Here is an 18,276-nt window from a genome sequence, read left to right as displayed (position 1 = left end):
CACACCTTGGGACCCCCGTCTCTTTCCTCTCTTGGAGCTGCCTGAGAGCAGCATCCTCACCTCACCTCTGTTATTGTTATTCCCTGGTTTTAGTCAAGAGTTTTTGAAGTTTGCAACAATCGAGGCTATCCAGAGGACAGAAATCTTCGAATACTGCCAGATGCTGGGCCGCCCCAAATCCTTCATCCCTTCTTTTCAGGTAACTGAACCCGGAGGGGACCTTCAGTTTAGTTGCGGGCAGCCAGGTTTTCAGCTTTGCTGTCTGGCACCTGGTACCTTGGGCTAAGTTGTCTCCTGTATTTTTTCCTCATTAGTGAGGGAAAGCCTAGGGTTTTTTCCCCCATGTCTCTGGAAGCTCGGAATTTTACAATGTGAAAGCAAAGCCCTTCGGAGGTCTCTGCTGGAGGCTCTTGCCTCACTCTGGACACATAGAAATCTTTCTGCAGTTCTGCCCCGCCTTTCTTGACTTCTGCTACCTTAGGCTCTTCTCTCCCAGCAGTTCCTCTCATCTCCCCCCTCAGCTCCCACAGTCATCCAGTCCCAGTGGCTGCTCGGCTTCTCCCCTCCTTCTCACTATACCTCTTTTCTCGGGAGCCTCCCTCCTGCTCTGTTCTAGGTCCACCAACTCTCTCTTCCCTTTCAGGGCTTAAGCTAGGCAAGCAGCAAACACACTGCAAAGTTCTGTTCTCTTGTCTCAGACTGTGTCTGGCGTCTCATTGCTTCTTTATGTCCACAGTGACTGACGAGGCATTGCATCCACACCCAGTCTAATCCCCCATGTGTTTGGGACCTGGCACCTAGTAGCCTTTTCTCATCTCTCTTGCTGGTATGGAGTGTGAACTTCAGTGGAGCCTGTGCTGCAAACTGGCCTAAAACTGAGTTTGTTTCTGTGCTTGGAACAGGACTGTTCCAGGCACAGCATTAGCTCCAAGGTCCCCATCTCACATTTACTCAACACTACTATGTGTTTTCTTTCCTGTCTGTACAGTCCTGTACAGTCTTTCTCTGTACTGTCAGACAACTCCCAAATAATAACATGGAGCTATCTTATTAATTATGAAAGCTTGGACTGTAGCTTAGGCTTGTTCCTAACTAGCTCTTATATCTTAAATTAACCCATATTTTAAAATCTGCATTCTACCACATGGCTTTTTACCTTTCTTTCATTCTGTACCTTCAATTTGTTCTGTGTCTCCTGGTGTCTCCTCTGCACACCTAGATTCACCCCCAGTTCCTCTCTTTGCCTGAAGTCCCACCTATTGTCCCTGCCTAGCTATTTGACATTTAGCTTTTTATTAAACCAATCACAGTAACACATCTTTACACGGTGGATTCAAACATCTTGAGACATTTCTCCCTTTGGTCTAAACAAAAAGGAAAGGTTTTAACTCTAACATAGTAAAACTATATATAATAAGAACAATTATTAGGTAAGAATTACATTTACAATGTCCAGTCTATTTGTATTTGACAATTTTGGAGAAAATACTCTAATCTATCCTCTCTTGATGAGTTCAAAGTTTTGTTTGTTTATTTACTTATTTATTCATTTATTTTTGATTTTTTGAGACAGGTTTTCTCTGTGTAGCTTTGGAGCCTGTCCTGGCACTTGCTCTGGAGACCAGGCTGGCCTCGAACTCACAGAGATCCTCCTGTCTCTGCCTCCCAAGTGCTGGGATTAAAGGCGTGCGCCACCAATGCCCGGCTGAGTTCAAAGTTTTATAACCAAACCAGTTTTTATTATAACTTGTATTGCCACCCCAAACTATCTTTTTAGACCTCAAAACATTTCCTTAGATAAACAATTTAAGTTCTCATGTTTCTCCACCTTATAAACTTTACATCTCTTTTTTGTCTGAATTTGGTAACAAGGGAAACTATAACTATCTTGTCTTCAACTCCATCAGATATCCAAGAAGGATATAATATTACTTGAGTAAGCAAGAAGTGCAGAGCAAACAACTTCCAAAACTGTAGAAATGACAGAAGCATCTGGCTGCCTGGACAGGGATTCCTCTGCAATGTTGGGGCATCTGTCTTTGGTCTACAGGCCTAGAATATCTGACAGACCTTTTTGTGAAGTAGGAATTTTGAAAGACTGTTTCACCTTGTCTTGTCAAAGTTCAGCAGTCTTTTTCCTTTGTGTCCTGCTTGTCCAGTTTGTACAGTATACTGTCAGTAGTTGAGGCAAAGACAGTTTCTTGCCCAAATGGCCAGCTTTCCCACACACGATGAAAGCAAACTCCATATGGAGGTTCTTTAATACCCATCACTCTTTTTTAAAGTAAATTGGTGCTGCCAGGAGCAGATGTGTCTTAAGTGTCATAAGAAGCTTTATGTTATTATTAAAGCATTTTAAATGCCACATTCTGTAGGTCTTTGAAATGCTTGAAGACCATCTATCTATTTAAAATATATCTCTGTTTGACCCTGAAAACATACCTAACATAACTATAAATTTGATTGTTATAGATGACTAGCTACTAACTTGTCTTTCTTTATTACTCTAAATAGCTTTCAAGGACTTAAACTTTACATTGCATTTTTGATTGAGCTGCATAGGTACAATACCTTAAACAAGAGTAGAAACATATATACAGTATAGCAAAAATAACATTAAATTTGTATCAGTATACAAAATCTGTACCAATGTGAATTATTTGAGACTAGTGGTTATTCAAAAGTAGACTCAACAATCCATCCTTTTATCCTGTCATTTCTATACTATATCCCCGCTTTCCCTTCAGAAAGAGATCTCTGAATCTAATCTCCTTTGTTCAGCTTTTTTTCCAGACTATGACCAATAACAACTTGTAACCAACCCCCCTTATCAATGACAAACATCCATAACTGACTGAATGACCCCAAATCACTCCCCCTACCTCTTGGAAATGTGAGCATTATGTTCTCTAGACTGTTTCCTGTTGTCTGGGGTTGACAGCATCCCCAGGGGACCCTGAGAAACCTGAGATAATGGTCAAGTCCTAAGAAAACTGTAACATTTGTTGTCCAGTCTCTATGTAATGGGAAAATGCAGGGCTTCTCGGAAGTCCTGGCTAGAATAGTCTGTGAGGCTGGACCAATTCAGCTGGCAGTCTTGAAGCTGTTCTGAACTCAGAATTCTGAGGAAACTGCAACAGAGGCACTCTGAGAGGCTGGATCACAAGGGGCAACTATTTTCATCAGTGTCTGGTCTCCTTGCCCTGAAAACACACACACTTTCAAAGATAACATACATATCTACATTAACACAAGCATGGACTATGCATTGTACACAAGCCAGCCAAAGATTGTCTTTTATTTCATGTTTGAGCAGGTAAAAGTTATCTTTCAACTTTGTAAGTTTGTTTGGACTATCCATGCCATATGAAAGGATGACATGTAATAATAAGTCATGAGGTTTCTGCAGCCAACAAGATTTACCATGTCTCATCTAGTCTCAGAGCTGTTCTCATAGTAGAGGGATCAACATATATGTCACCTGTCCTGTAGCCTTTCTTGTTTTTTTTTTTATGTCTGTAGCCAAGATTTTCAGGAGGTCTCCCCCAATCAAGCATGTTTTCCATTAATTTTGAAGAGAACCATAACTTTTTGTTTCCTGTGGAAACAAAAGTATAATCTCCCCTACAATGAAACATTTTTTGGCTTCCATTTTGAAGTTAAGACATTCTTAGAATATATAGGTTGGTTTAGTTTGGCAGTTTCCACAATCTGATGTCTCTCATCAGCTATTGGTTTTGTAATTAGCATTTAAAAAATTCAAAGTCAACAAAGCACCATATAGGATTCAGACTCACTCACTGTGTATTTCCCATTTTTACATGGCTTATTCTTTTTATATTGCTTTATTTTTTCTTTAAAGACTTTATTTTATTATTTTTAATCTATTTATTTTTAATGACTGCCTATACCTATTTTAATTTCTTTCTTTAGCATCTAAGTACATTTTTTTTAACATACTGTACCTTTTTAGAGGTTTTCTGTGTCTAGACCTGGCTTTACTAAGTGCCTGCAGCATTCTCTGACTATGTAAGACAAATCTTAAACTGCCATGTCAGCCACTGCAGACTCAGCTTAGCACATGGTGCTGGTGGCTGGTTCCATGTCTCTGTATGCTGTGGCCGGCCTGAGAGACTGTGGGACTAGGAAGCTGTGTCTGGCTCCATGTTTGAATGTTTGGAACTTTTCATTTTAAGCTTTCTCAGGTTCTATGTAGAAATACATGCTCCATTTTGGGTGCCATATTTAATGAGTCTTTCTCTGCCCAGCAGCCAGCTCCCAAAAATGACGTAAAGACAGCTTATTAATTATGAAAGCTCATCCTGTATCTTAGGATTGCTCCCTATTGGCTCATAGATCAAAAATTAATCTATATTTTCAAATCTACATTCTACATCGTGACTTTTTACCTTTCATTCTGTACCTCCAACTCAATTCTGCGTGTCCTAGATTTACCCCCAGTTCCTCTCTTTGTCTGGAAGTCCACCTATTCTCCCTGCCTGGCTATTGGCCATTTAGTTTTTTGTTAAACCAGTCACAGTGACACATCTTTATGCAGTGTAGTCAAATATCTCCCTGAGACCTTTTCTAATGACTGGATGTTCTTCAGTGCCTGGAACTGAGAATGTACACAAGCTATAACAACAATACACATACAACAAGGAACACACGCAACCTTGGGAATGAATCACTATATTATAAATAAATAACCCATTTAATCTCTCTTCTTTGAGAGTTCTTCCTTGCCTAACTGCTCTTCTACATAGCTTTTGCATAGTTGCTTTGGTTTCTTTTCTTTTCCTTGTTTATTCATCCCACCCACATGCTATGTTGGCACTGTTCTGGGTGGATAGTCATAGCATAGCTATTTTTGTTGACTGTTTCACATACTCAGCATTGTACCACTATGCTTCTTGACTATTACTTCTAATTCTATGGGGTTTCCCCTTTTGAGGCTCAGAGGGTTTGGCTGTATGTTACCAACTTATTTGTCTACACCATTTGTTCTGAGTACTCTGTGTGAATCATCTCCTTTTATCTTTAGAGCTTCCAATGGAATAGTTGTATTGTCCATGCTATAATGGGGGAAACTAAAGCACGGAGAGGCAAAGGAACTAGCCCAAACGTCCCACACCTACTGTGAGCTTGGATTGAGTTGGTTTCTTTGACACCAGAGCCATCACACTTCATCTCATCCTATAGCTCCTTCTATGAAAGCCCCTCCCCACCCCTGCATTTGTCTGTACTTTTTTCTGGACTTCACACCCTCTGCAAAGGGTCTCGTTTTGTATCTTAATGTGGGCCCTTGTGCCTGGGGCTGCACTTCACATGCCCAGGCTCCCTGTGATGTGGACTGTGGGATAAACTGGTTGCCTTTCCAATGGAGCCTGGAAAGATGAGTTGACGTGACCCCCTACTCCCATCCTTTTCTCCATAATGCAGGAACTGTATGTAGGATGGATTTGGAGTTGTGCCCATGCACAGATAAATTGCCCCAAATGGCACAGGGCCCTGGCTATTTGGATGCCAGAGTGAGTGGAAGCTGGCAGTCAGCTGACTTCCAAGAAGTCTTATCTACATTCCTCTCCCTCTATCTCTCCCGCCTGGATGGACTCATCACTGGCCCCATTCCTCTTCACAGGTATATAAGCTCCTTTATGCTTCCCGTCTGGCAGATTATGGCCTGGCATCCCAGGCCTTGCATTACTGTGAAGCCATTGGTGAGGCTGTCCTGAGCCAGGGAGGGAGCAGTCACCCTGTGCTATTAGCGGAGCTCATCAAGGTGAGCGTCTCAAAGGGGTCTCTGTAAGTGTTTTATCTTCAGTGCTCAGAGAAGTCATTGTAGAGAGGCTTAGACTCCACATTTCATCTTCTTTGAACACGCTGCAAAATTGGAGCCCACAGCTGTCTTTGACCATGTATGCATGTCCCGGTGTGATAAGCAGAGAGGCCTGCCTGCACAAAGAACAACTGGCTGGGCCGGGGGCAGTGGGGTTGGGGGCCTGGAAAGGGGGCGGCCCTTGTTTTGCTTGAGAAGTTTCATGAGTCTGTTTTCCTGGTACAGTTAAACTGCAAGCTGTGGTGAGCTGTTCTAATTACAAAAGTGGGCCTTTGGAAATAGATTTTAGTGATTAAAACGGGAAATGATCCTTATTAAAATACTTTTAAATGCATAGAATATTTTATCACGTGTGGGACACGTTTAAAAAAGAAAACAAAAACATACCAACCCTTAGTTCCTTGGGAAGAAAACAACAATCAGGCAAATAGTTGTTCCAATTAACTGAAGAAAAAAAAAAAAACTCCATTAGCCAGAGAGTAAAAGGCAGTGTGTGCTTCAGTTTGTGTGTTGCTTTACAGGAGGCCCAAGTGTTGGATTCTGTAACCAGTAAAATCTGTGCAGCCACCCCTTCTGGCCCCTCCTCGCCCCACCCCCATACTCTAACTTTTCTGATAAAGGGTTGATGGCCCAGGATCGGTGATTAGAAGTCACAGATACAGAACATGATGACACCTTGAATCAGAAAGTAGCACAGGTTGTTAGCAATGTAGATCTGAGCCCCCACCCAGACCGGAATCAGAATTAACATGAACAAGGTTCCAATGTTTCTCCACATTCCTATTCTAGAAGTTTCTTGCAGAGAAGGCTGCTTTGCAGAGCCACAGAGCTGTGGAGCTATTTTCCTCTCATATTTGGGGGAAATAGTGCCAAAATGGGTTGCTTATTTATTTAATGCTGCAATTTTGGGAGGGGATCGGCTGAATTTGTTATTTCTCAATTATTCTTTATAATGTGATGTACTCGTGAATGACGACTCCTTTTCCCTCCTCCTTACTTTGTCTTTCTCCTTATTGTCTTTCCATGTGCCCCATCTCCCTCTCTTCTTGTTCTCTCTCACTTTCTACCCCTGACCCGCCTGGAAACTCTGCTCAGCTTGCAGAGAAACTGAAGCTGTCAGATCCCCTGGTTTTAGAAAGACGCCCTGGGAACAGGGACCTAGAACCAGATTGGCTAGTGCAACTGCGGAGGCAGCGCAAGGAACTGGAGGTGAGTGGGATGGTAGCAGGGTCACTGGGCGTTTCTCAGACTTAGGCTGGACGAAGATGTGCCCAGTCCTCTGCCCTGGGCATCTCCTATCACACCTGAGGCTTGGTCAGTGTCTCCTATCACACCTGAGGCTTGGTCATGGCTGGAAGTCAGAGCATTCTGCTCACTGCTTTTCTTTTTTTCTTTTCTTTTCTTCCAACTTTTTTATTTGAATTAGAAACAGGATTGTTTTATATGACAATCCCAGTTCCCTTCTCCCACCCGTCCTCCCCTACCACCCCCCGCAACTAAAACCTTATCTGTCACATATCTTTTCTGCTCCCCCTGGATGGTGAGGCTTTCCATAGGGTGCCATCAGAGTCTTTCTTATCCTTTGGGATAGGGCCTAGGCCCACTCCCGTGTGTCTTGGCTCAGAGAGTATTCCTCTATATGGAGTGGGCTCCCAAAGTCCACACCTATGCTAGGGATAAATACTGGGCTTCTACAGGAGGTCCCATAGATTTCTGAGGTTTCCTCATAGAAACCCATGTTCCTGGGGTCTGGATCAGTCCCATGCTAGTATTCCAGTTATCAGACTGGGGAGTAAGGGTTCCCGGATGTTCAGGTCAGCTGTTTCTGTGGGTTTCATCAGCCTGGTCTGGACCTCTATGCTTTCCACTGGTCCTTCTCTGCATCTGGGTTCCAGTTCAGTTCAGTAATTAGTTACGGGTGTCTTCTTCTACTTCCACCAGCTGCTGGATGAAGGTTATAGGATGGCATATAAGTCAGTCATCAATCTCAAAATCAGGGGAGGGCATTTAAGGTAGCCTCCCCTCCGTTGCTGAGATAGTTAACTGGTGTCATGTTTGTAGATCTCCCTAAGAGAGACATACATGGTCCTCTGGAGAAGGGGAGAGGTTCAAGATCTGCTGAGCAAATTGGGAACACGGGAAGAGGGGGAGGGAGCTAGGAGAATGAGAAGGGGAGAAGAAGAGGGATGCCGAGGGCATGAGGGAGCAGAAAGTATGAGTCAGGGGAAGAATACATGATGATAAGAATGGAGATATCATAATAGAGGGAGACATTTTTTGTTTATAGAGAAATCAGGCACTAGGGAAATGTCTGGAGATCTACTGCTTTTCTTTTTTTTCCTGCCATGTGCAAACATTTTCTTGTGTTTCCCTAGTGCCACAGGGGGGCGCTCTTCCCAACCACTCTTGCCACCCTTTCTCTGAGGTCCCAGAGAATGTTTCACAGCCATCAAAGCTTCCCCATCTCTGTTAGGAACAATGGATCACAGTGGACCCGTGTCACTTTCATGTAATGTAGGGCAATTGCTTAAAAGACTTCCGGGCCTTTCCTTTTTGTTCTGACAATTGCAAAAGCTGCTGGCCATAATCAGAAGAGTAATTGGAGCAGGGCCTCCCCTGTTTCTTTCTTCTACCCTGCTCTGAAGACAGGACAAAGTGGATTTTAAAATGTACTCTGCCCTTTCACCTTCCCTGGGTAGCACACTCTGGGGCCCATGGTTTAGTTCTTTCTTTTGGCCCCTTGGTCTGGGAGGATGGTGACACTGGCTGCAGCCATCATGGCCTGCTCTGAGCAGAGCTGGGAGACCTGAGAAACAGAGTATATTTGCATGACTCTGGGCACCGGTCATTTCAGTGGAGTTTCCTTTCTTATTAACTTGCTTTTTCCACTACTTCTGCCCTATTTTCTTCTATACTGTTTAAAAGGATTTTTACTTTGTTTTAAACAGCAAAATAAAACAGGAGACTACAGAGATCCTGATTCTATTCATTCAGATATTTATGGAACCAGAGGAGCACCAGGTACTCAATGCAAAGATCTGACTACCATGATAATAATACTAAAATATTTTCAGCCACATCCACACTCCCCTTCCTTGGTGTGATCTTTGTCTGGGAATTAGACCCATTGATTCAAACTGCCTTTTTTGTTGGCTTCATAGACCTGGGCATATTCGAATTCCTATAGCGTGAGGGTTCCTGCTTTGCAGGCTAGGTTTTCAAATATGTGACTATTTCATGTTTTTTATTGTTAGCTAATTGTTTCACCCGTGTGAATACCTTACCCCCAGCTAGATATATTTCTTGAGGCCAGAGAGGGAACTTTATTAGTATTTTATATTAGTGTTTTAGACATTGGAAGTGTGATGATTTTGAGCTATCAATTGGCCATATATGTTTCAAAGTGTTTTCTCAGCCTCCTTACTCCTCCTTTAGAATGCCTCTTAAGTGTTTGGTCAGCAGTAGTTATATTCCAAATTAACTCCATACATTTCCCAAAGTCATTCCCCTGGTGGTCAAATTCAGACAAGGGCTCGTGTCTCTTGCCTTCCAGCCTTTTGTACTTCCTTCCTGGATGGACAGAATGTAGGGAGGCTTTGGCTTCTGTTTCTTGCCTTGTGAGAGCCTGGTTGGATGTCTCTACATGCCAATGTTCTTGCAGCCTTGGAACATGAAGGCCGGCAGCTCACAACATCCATGTGCCCTTGGGCCAAGAATTTCTCACACCCACATCTTAGTTGATCATATCAGCAAGGCCCCTTCCAGGGCAAACAGACCCTGATTCTTTATAAGTAAAACCATCATTTCTAGAGTGTCATTTGATTTTTTTTTTAAACTGTAAGCCTTTGAAGTCTAATGAGGCCCCTTAAAGTAGAAAGGGTAAACATCCAAATATTAAAAGATATAGAGTTCAATTGGATGTCATTCTGGGCCTCCCAACCCATAGGAAAAAGGCTAGATAGAGATCATCCAAGAACTGCAGGGCATAACTCTGAAGACAGCAGGGAGAGGCACTACTGTTCGTCAATGCTTTGCTTGCTGTCATTCGGAAGCCACATAGAACAGTCTATCTGTGTGATTGCTTTCTGGAGAGGACAAGAGCAGGAATGCTTAGTGATTTGTCTGTAACTGTTTTCTTCCTTAGACATTCCCTACCAGGATCTTTCAGGATATCAAAGCTACTCAGGAGACCCTGGGTACAGCTCAGCCCTGTGGCCAACACCTGAGCAGACAGGCCTGACCCAGCCCACTCCACAGAAGCCTTTCCCCCTTCATCAAGATGCCTATTTGGAGAGAGAAGGTTCAGGGCACATGGGGACCCCAGTGCCTCTTTACTCAGTTCCTGCAACCCACTTGTCAGTGAGCAGCGGCGGTGGCAGCAGCAGCAGCAGCAGTATGGCAGTGACAGGGGCTCCTGGAGGAAGGGCTGGGGAGGAAATGCTGCGGATACATTCTTCCCTTGGTAAGACCTGCCAGCCAGGCTGGATGCCTTGGAGGGTGGAGTCTTGGTGGTAAAGAAGCAAGTGAGGGACCTGCTGGAGGAAGTGGGCTCTGAACAGATGAAGGCACATGGGAAATGCACTTTGGCCTGCTCTTGTTAGCTCAAAGGAGTGTGTTCTCTTCTAGTCCATATACCTCTTGACTGGGATAAGCAGAGCCGGACAGGCGTCGATGTTCTATCTTTTGCTTGGAATATGTAGTTTGAAATGCGGAGGGTGCAAAGCAGAGTGACAAAAATGCCACCTGTGTCTCATGCACAGTGGTCAAGGGGGCTGCTTTCTGATGCCATCCTCTACCCAAGAGCCTCATAACAGGACCCGGGTGGCTGGGGCCATATTTCCAGTCTGGTTCCACATTTTTTTAGGCCTACCAGATCTTTGGGAGAAGAAGGCTACATGTCTGGGAACAGTGTTGAGTGATGCAAGGGAGGTTCTGGGGACCACAGAGAAGGATTAGATCTCAGTCCTTTAGCCTTGACCGAGATGGAGACCCACATGGAAGGGAGGTAGGGGACAGTCCCTGAGACCTAGCTCCATGCTGCTGTAATTCCTTACTCACTTAAGGAACAACCAGATGGAGTTGGGTTGACCGGTGGGTCATGAGGGAATTGAGTGGAACTGAGCCAGCAGATTTTTGCATTTGCGGTGACCTGCTTGTGGTATAAACTCTTGCCACACAGGCCACTGGGTCCCCGTTTCCTTTCTTCAAGATGGGTGGAAGAGCACAAATTGAGGCTCCTGTCTTCATTTTTCTTTGGTGCTTCAGGAGAGAACACAGCGCCTCAAGAACCCCTACAAGATCCTGATGGTCTAGAAGTTGTTTCCAGTTCTCAGGTGAGCAGACAAGTAAGAGAGCTGCTGGTGACTACTCTGATGCATCTGCTTTTTGCTATTGGCCCCCATTTCTCAGCCACACACAGGCTCGTCTCTGGCAGTGGCAACTCTTTCTTCTACCTGTATAGGTCATTCCTTGCTTCTTTCTATCAGAAACCCTGGGAGTTGGAAGGGAGACTGTGTTCATGTTTATGTTTAGTTCCACCTGTTCCCCAATCTGTGTCATTTGGGGGACAGAGCAGCAGAGATGGCTGATTGATGGATCTCTGTTTTTTCTGCATCCTCTTCAGTGTGGAGGAATACTCTTAGTTTTTATTTTAACACTCACCTTGGTTTATGTCAGGTCTCTATGGTAGTGGTGAGAGTGCCTGCTTGTGTCTTTTCTCTCTATCTAGTTGCTGACAGTCTAACCTAGTTGCTGACAGACTGCACAGAAACCAACTCTGATGCCGAACAAGATGTTCTGCAGCTTTGCATTGGTTAAATATGACACCATGTAATTTTCTTAAGTCATAATGGTCTACCGAATTTTTATTTTTTAAATTTAAAATTATTTATTTTTGTGTGTATGTGTGTTTTACCTGCATGTATGTCTATGTACCATGTGTGTAACTAGTGCCCTCAGAGGCCAGAAGAAAGAACCAGATCTCCTGGAACTGGAGTTATGGATGATTGTGAACCACCACGTGGGTACTGGGACTCAAACACAGGTCTTTTGGGAGACCAGCCAGTGCTCTTAACCACTGAGCCATTTCTCAGCCCCAGGGCTATGGATCTTTTAAAAAATATATACTTTACCTTTCTTTTGCAGAAAAATAGCACACCATTGTTATAGAAAAATTAAAATGAAGAACCAAATAAATACTACTCAGAATTCCATGGTAAATGTTTTGGTTCTTCCATTAGTTTTTTTCTGTATATGTGTATATATGCACATATATGCCTGTTAATAAGTATGCATACACACATGCTTTTCTATAGTTAAAACAGGTATATTTTTCCTACTTGTTATTTAACACTGTATAAATTTTTTTTCCTTGTCATTTGTAAGTATAGTCTCAGAAATGGTATGACAAGATCCATTGTGTGACATCATTCCTTGCAAGTGTCTGACATACGCTTTTTTTTTAAAAAAAGATTTTATTTATTTATTATGTATACAATGTTCTGCTTCCATGTATATCTGCACACTAGAAGAGGGCACCAGATCTCATAACGATGGTTGTGAGCCACCATGTGGTTGCTGGGAATTGAACTCAGGACCTCTGGAAGAGCAGCCACTGCTCTTAACCCCAATGCTCTGCTGTCTGATGGGGGTATCTAGAGAAGAATAACACTGTGCAATGGACAGTGTTTCTGAGGAAGTCTTTGAACAGAGATCAGAGTGCAACATGGAAATGAGCCAGGTGACAAGGGCACAAGTCTCACTGCAGAGGGAGTCTGGCATGGACACACTTGGATTAATGAAGAAAGGTTTCTGTTAGACAGTCTGTGCACAAGGAAGGGACATAACAACAGGCTCTTCCTCCTCTGCCTTCTCCTTTCCAACCCCCTCTTTTCTCCTGCACTTTTTCCATCCTCCACCTCCTTTATTCACTCTTCTACAACACAGATTATGGCCACCCTAGAATATAGGCTCTTGCTTATATCTTGACTTAACTGAATCAGAAGAGGTTCTTAGAAGGAAAACCAGGTTAGAGTCCCTTCTCTGCATTTTACTAGCTGTGTGTCTTGGGGCCTTGCTATACAGTTGGTCTTCTCCTATTTGAAACTAGGGGATAATGACAGCACATTTCTCACTGTACTGTTGCAGGGGTTCAGTGGGTCACAGCACGGAAAGCACTTAGAACAGCGTCTGTACACTGAAGACATTACACCCATACAAATAGAAAATGAAGCCTTTCCTGTGTTTTGCTGCAATATTTTGAAACGTATTTTAATTAATTATGCTCTATTCAGAGTACATAATGAAAATACAATACAAAGAGCAATATGTTTCATTATTACACTCATATGAGATATCTAGTGTAGGCAAACTCAATGAGAGAGAATAGAATGGGGCAAAGGTGACCAGGGTACCGGGATGGGGGGTAGGAAGGCAGTGTTTCTGATGGGATGACGAGAAATGCTGGGGATGGGCACTGCTGATGTCTGGACAACACTGTGCATATAGTTAATGCCACCATGTTATAAATGGTTAAAGTGAGCTTTATTGGCTATGCATATTTTACCACGATAAGGCAAAGTTAGTAGAAAGGGCGGGGTGTGGGTGTATTTGGCTCCCTTCTGGTGTTCAGTTATTCTTGGGAGAGCCTGTTAGGAAATAAACTCCGAGGTTAGATATACTGGCTGCTAAATTCTTTGGGTTTGAGGGTCTCTCAGACGTGTTCCCGGAACCTTTTCATCTCCAGCAGTAGCTTCCAGTTCTGGAGAGTATGACCCCCAATGTTATGGAGGAGATGGAGACTGGGGGTCCTGGATTGTCCTGTCACCCATGACCAGGTGTTTTCCTGGGTAAACCTGCCTCTCTCCCCAGCAGGAAGGGACCTCCCAAGGCTAGCCCTGGGTTTGGAGTGAGAGGTCACATGGACAAGTGCTTTGCAATCTGATAAGCACCATGTGAATCTCCATTGTTTTGTTTTATCTCAGGCACCACAGGCTCCCAGGGCTCGAAGGTTTTCTGAGGGTTCCACCATTTCAGCCAAGAAGGATGAAGAGGCATCTTCAGATGAGGAGGATGAACCATCTCACCAAGATGCTTCGCAGAGAGGAAAGCCAGGGGATAGGAAAGAGAATACAAAGGTGGAGGACTTGTTCTTTTCTGTGACCCCCTTTCATCCCTGTTTCAAACAGTGGGTCAGAGTCCGGAGCCCCATCCCACCCCCATCTCATGCCTGGCTGGCCCCTCTCACAATTGGTGAGAGGGGCCTTAACAATTCCCCTTGCCCTTCAGAGCTCTGGATTTGGCTGGTTTAGCTGGTTTCGATCAAAGCCTGCCAACAGTGTGTCCCCCTCTGGAGATGAAGACTCCTCAGACAGATCTGACTCAGAGGTAACCTCCACAGATGGGCTGGTAGCCCCTCCCTGTGGACCCCAGAGGAAATCCAAACACATCACAGCTCTGGCATCACTCTCTACCTTGGGCTGAAAGAAAGGAGACAGCAGGAAATAAATCTGTTTTTAAAGACAAAAGGTAGAGTGAGAGACAGGCCTTGGAAGCCAGACATGGTGACTGATGCCTATAACAAGCACAGCATTTGGGATTGCTGTGAGGCAGGAGGATTGCTGTGAGTTCTAGGCCAGCTTGGGCTACATAGTTTGACCTCATTTAAAAAAAAAGCAACACACACATCAGATATATATATAATATATATATATATATATATATATATATAGAGAGAGAGAGAGAGAGAGAGAGAGACAGAGACAGAGACAGAGACAGAGAGAGATAGAGAGAAGGTAGGCAGAAACATTAGAAAATTAAGATGGAGAATTTTTACTTTAGAGGCTTGGCGAGAGGAAGCTGATCTGAATTCTTAGCAGAGGCTTCACAGAAGGAAACGGTGTTTGTGGGGAGTTGCCTATGTGGAGATCACTACTGTGGATGCCAGAACACATGTAGGTTGACATGCATTTACTGAGCAGTGATGTCATCTTTCTTGCCTCTTTCCCACCAAGCAGGAGTCTTCCAGCACATCACCTCCTTGCCATACTGGCCTGGGCCTCTCGCCAACACCTTCCCCATCTTCACTGGATGCCAGCACCTTCTCCACAGGCATAGGTACTGTCAGTCTCATCTTTTGGGTCATCTCTAGTGCTGTTGATGCTCTGAGATTGGGGGTACTCTCTTGGGTGTGGGGACTCCTTAGTTCTGGGCATGTGAAACAGCTCTTATTCCTTGTCTTCTAGGTGGGAACAATCTACTTGGATCTTCAGACAGCAGTGGTACAGCTGAAGGCACTAGGATTGGAAGCTTCTTGGGGCCACAGGTGAGCAGGCTTGTGGGCTGGAGCCTAGGAGTCCAGAAGACAACTGTGTGAGAGGACTGAGTGTCTTCAGCAGCCTGGAAGAGCAGCTCTGTAAAGGTTGACTTCACAGCATATGGAGCCAACTTCTGTGTAACTTTGGTCCAGCTGCCCATATAGTACCTCAGCCTAGAGGGTCTAGAGAATGGCAGGGTAGTTTCTCACAAATTTAGGGGACAGAAGTGCATGGCCAAGGTGCTGCTGGCTGATCTGGTTTCTTCAGAGGGTTTTCTCTTTGTTTTTCAGTTGGCTGCTTTCACCGCCCCCACTCCCGTGGCTTCATTGGGTCTTCCCTCTGTATGTGTCTGTGTTAACTCCCCTCCTTTTGTGAGGACACCACACATGCTGGGTGTGGTACCTATGTGCTTCTTGAAGTATTCTGTTTTATGCTGAGAAACTGGAGCTTTATTATATGTAGTTTTAGAGTGTCACACTTCAGCCTGCATAGCTTAGACAGGGTGCAGGGAACCGCCTCTTCTCCTGTCTTAGTGGAAGGTGGAGTTCACTCATGTGCACTTGGCTGGGACTATCGTAAATTCTTCACAAATTGTCTATATAGCTAGGGACTTCATGACTATTGCTAGGAAAACGTTTCTATTTCTTGAAGCCTGGTTGAAGTACTCTTGTAGTATTTGATGCCTTCTGAAGAGTTTGGTAGTGATTTTAATAAGCCCATATAATTTATCGTTTGATTCTAAGAGCACCTGTCTCTGCATGGTGATCCTGGGTCCCAGCATTGGTTGTTGTCACTTGAGTTTTATAATCCTTCTGTTGGCTACACTGATTCCTGTGGAATCAACCATGGATCAGATTCTCTGTTGTTTGCAACCACAGGGTGTTTCTTCTGAGTTCTACTCCCAGCCAGGTGCTCTGCCTCCTCAACCCACCTTGCAAGGTGCTGTTCCTCTCTACAATCCATCTCAGGTCCCTCAGGTAAGGACCATCCTTATGGGGAGGAGTTAGGAGGCCAGGTTATATACTAAGGAGGGTGGTAGACAGTTCCACTTTCCCACCCACTGAATGTGAGTTCCTGGGCAATTATCAAGCCTTTTTTTTTTTTGTTTTTTTGAGACAGGGTTTCTTTGTGTAGCTTTGGAGCCTATCCTGGTACTCGCTCTGGAGACCACACTGGCCTCGAACTCACAGAGATCCACCTGCCTCTGCCTCCTGAGTGCTGGGATTAAAGGCATGAGCCACCAATGCCTGGCCTATCAAGCCTTTCTTAAGTCTCTTGTTTCTACATCAGGAAAATGGAGCTAGTAATAGCTACCTCAAATAGAATATGTATGTAATATGGTACCTAGAAAATGCTCAAGAAATGACACACCTCTGAATCTTGACCTGTAATTGGTCCTGAGATATGACAGACACAGGGCTGATGTTTTGGCTTGGGTGCCTTCTCCTGTCTTGTGCTGCAGAGATTCCTGGAGCCATACTCTCTGCTCCTCAGTGACCTAGGATGACTCTGCAGATACATTCTTTGGCCTTTGCTCTATGAAGTCAAACTTCCTTTCACCATCCTTCAGAGGTGAAGGCTGGCCATTAGACTACAGTGTTGGGAAGCCACTTACAATTAAAGTGGGTGCCCTTGCTCAACATACTAGTCCCGTAGTGGAGCCATACTTGGAGCTATTCTCTAGTGTCCTGTCTCTTCTTTTCCAGCTTTCCACAGCTACTAGCCTGAGCCGGCCAAACCGCCTAGCCCAGCGCCGCTATCCAACCCAACCATGCTGAGGGGGACCATCTGTCCCAGGTTCATGAGAATGACCACCTGCCTTCCCACTGGCTCATCTCCTGGAGCTCAGCTCTTCTGCTGTTTTCCACTTGTTAGTGGTCCACTCACCTCATCATATTGAGGCACTTGCTGTGAACCATGGCACAAGGGGTACCTGGAGGTAAAGGGCAGGATCTCCCTAGACTATCTTGGTCTAGTCTTCAGCTTAGCTTTAGAATGATGGGAACATTTCATCAGATGGAGGAAAAGGGGTCAGTGTCCTCAGTCGATGTCATGGCAGCAGCACTTGAGGTGGAAGCTTGAGAACCTCAGGGAAATGAGGGCCCTGAGAATTCCATGGTGAGAGCAAAAATGACACCGCAGGGCTATGCTGCAGGGACTTGAAGCAACATCCCAGAATAGCTTGGACTCCTTCCTTAGACTTGCTTAAAGACCAGTTTATGGCTCTTGTTAGCAAAGTTTTTACATTGAATTTGATTATTGCTGCCCTTCAGTGATTCCGTTTTCAAAGACATTTCAGCAATTTTCCTCCTGGTCCTGGCTCTGAGCACATTTTCTGTGTGGTTCAGACTAATTATATTTCTCTCACTTTCTTAGCTGGTCCTATTTTTTTCCACATTCTGACATCTGGCTATCAAGTTAGATTGCTGTAGGCATCATATTGTCATGGTAACTACTGAACCTAATGATGCAGATGGATGGAACATCAGTATAATAAATAATGGAAAACGTTTTCTAAAAACGTCATCCTTTCCATAAGAGGGGAGGAATGAGTGTCTCATATTGTTAATACCTGCCTTCCTACCTCAGGCCTTTGCAAATTGATGTTCTGCGGGTCACTGGGGCCCGATGGAGGAGGGAGATGTCTTGGAAATTTCCATTTTTTTCCTTTCAAACCTCAAATAGGAATGATTCGTGCTGTTTGTCAGATTTGCTTAAAATTGCTCTTCACAAAGAACATTTTTTTGTATGTGTAATTGTACATAAAAGTTTTGTACTTTAATGTACGATGGTTCTGATGTTGATAGTGATTAAATCCAGATAATTTTATAGCAAATGCTTGTCTCTGGCTGGTTTCTGCAGAGGGGGAAAGTACATTGATGGTCTCTTCCCTGAAGTCTTTCTAATAATGGTTCCATTGTGTGATCAGGTGTGAATAGCTAGAAAGAGCCCTTTGTTAATGGAGAATCAAAGACTGGTCCTCTTAACTTCTAGGTCTACTCTAATGCTATCATTTTTTTTCCAATTTAAGAAACACGGACAAAAGCTCCCCTAACCAACTAGTCACTTCGCTAGAAGAATGTGGCATTTTCTGTTTCCTATTCTTTTCATCTTAGATGGCAT

At 44.1% G+C, this 18,276-nt stretch overlaps 1 protein-coding gene across 7 annotated transcripts in view; it reads left to right on the top strand.

Moving 5' to 3' along the window:
- LOC100752724 (protein transport protein Sec16B) overlaps positions 1-17,989 on the top strand; it is a 59,302-nt gene extending 41,313 nt beyond the window's left edge. For 5 of the 7 annotated variants that reach the window (XM_027417280.2, XM_027417278.2, XM_027417279.2 and 2 more), the window contains 12 exons: positions 94-199; positions 5,642-5,782; positions 6,935-7,048; positions 8,788-8,860; positions 9,984-10,301; positions 11,105-11,172; positions 13,822-13,974; positions 14,126-14,224; positions 14,851-14,953; positions 15,082-15,161; positions 16,032-16,130; positions 16,860-17,989. In XM_027417280.2, the coding sequence (XP_027273081.1) occupies positions 94-199; positions 5,642-5,782; positions 6,935-7,048; positions 8,788-8,860; positions 9,984-10,301; positions 11,105-11,172; positions 13,822-13,974; positions 14,126-14,224; positions 14,851-14,953; positions 15,082-15,161; positions 16,032-16,130; positions 16,860-16,931 (1,426 nt within the window). In that variant the 3' untranslated portion in view covers positions 16,932-17,989. Of the gene's footprint in view, positions 1-93; positions 200-5,641; positions 5,783-6,934; positions 7,049-8,787; positions 8,861-9,983; positions 10,302-11,018; positions 11,173-13,821; positions 13,975-14,125; positions 14,225-14,850; positions 14,954-15,081; positions 15,162-16,031; positions 16,131-16,859 lie in introns of those variants that run through there. The other 2 variants (XM_027417282.2, XM_027417284.2) reach the window with 2 other exon arrangements.
- Positions 17,990-18,276: the final 287 nt, after the last annotated feature.

The sequence above is a fragment of the Cricetulus griseus genome, chromosome 5, assembly GCF_003668045.3.
Source record: "Cricetulus griseus strain 17A/GY chromosome 5, alternate assembly CriGri-PICRH-1.0, whole genome shotgun sequence".
In the NCBI taxonomy this organism is placed as follows: domain Eukaryota; kingdom Metazoa; phylum Chordata; class Mammalia; order Rodentia; family Cricetidae; genus Cricetulus; species Cricetulus griseus.
This window is presented reverse-complemented; position numbering and strand designations above follow the sequence as displayed.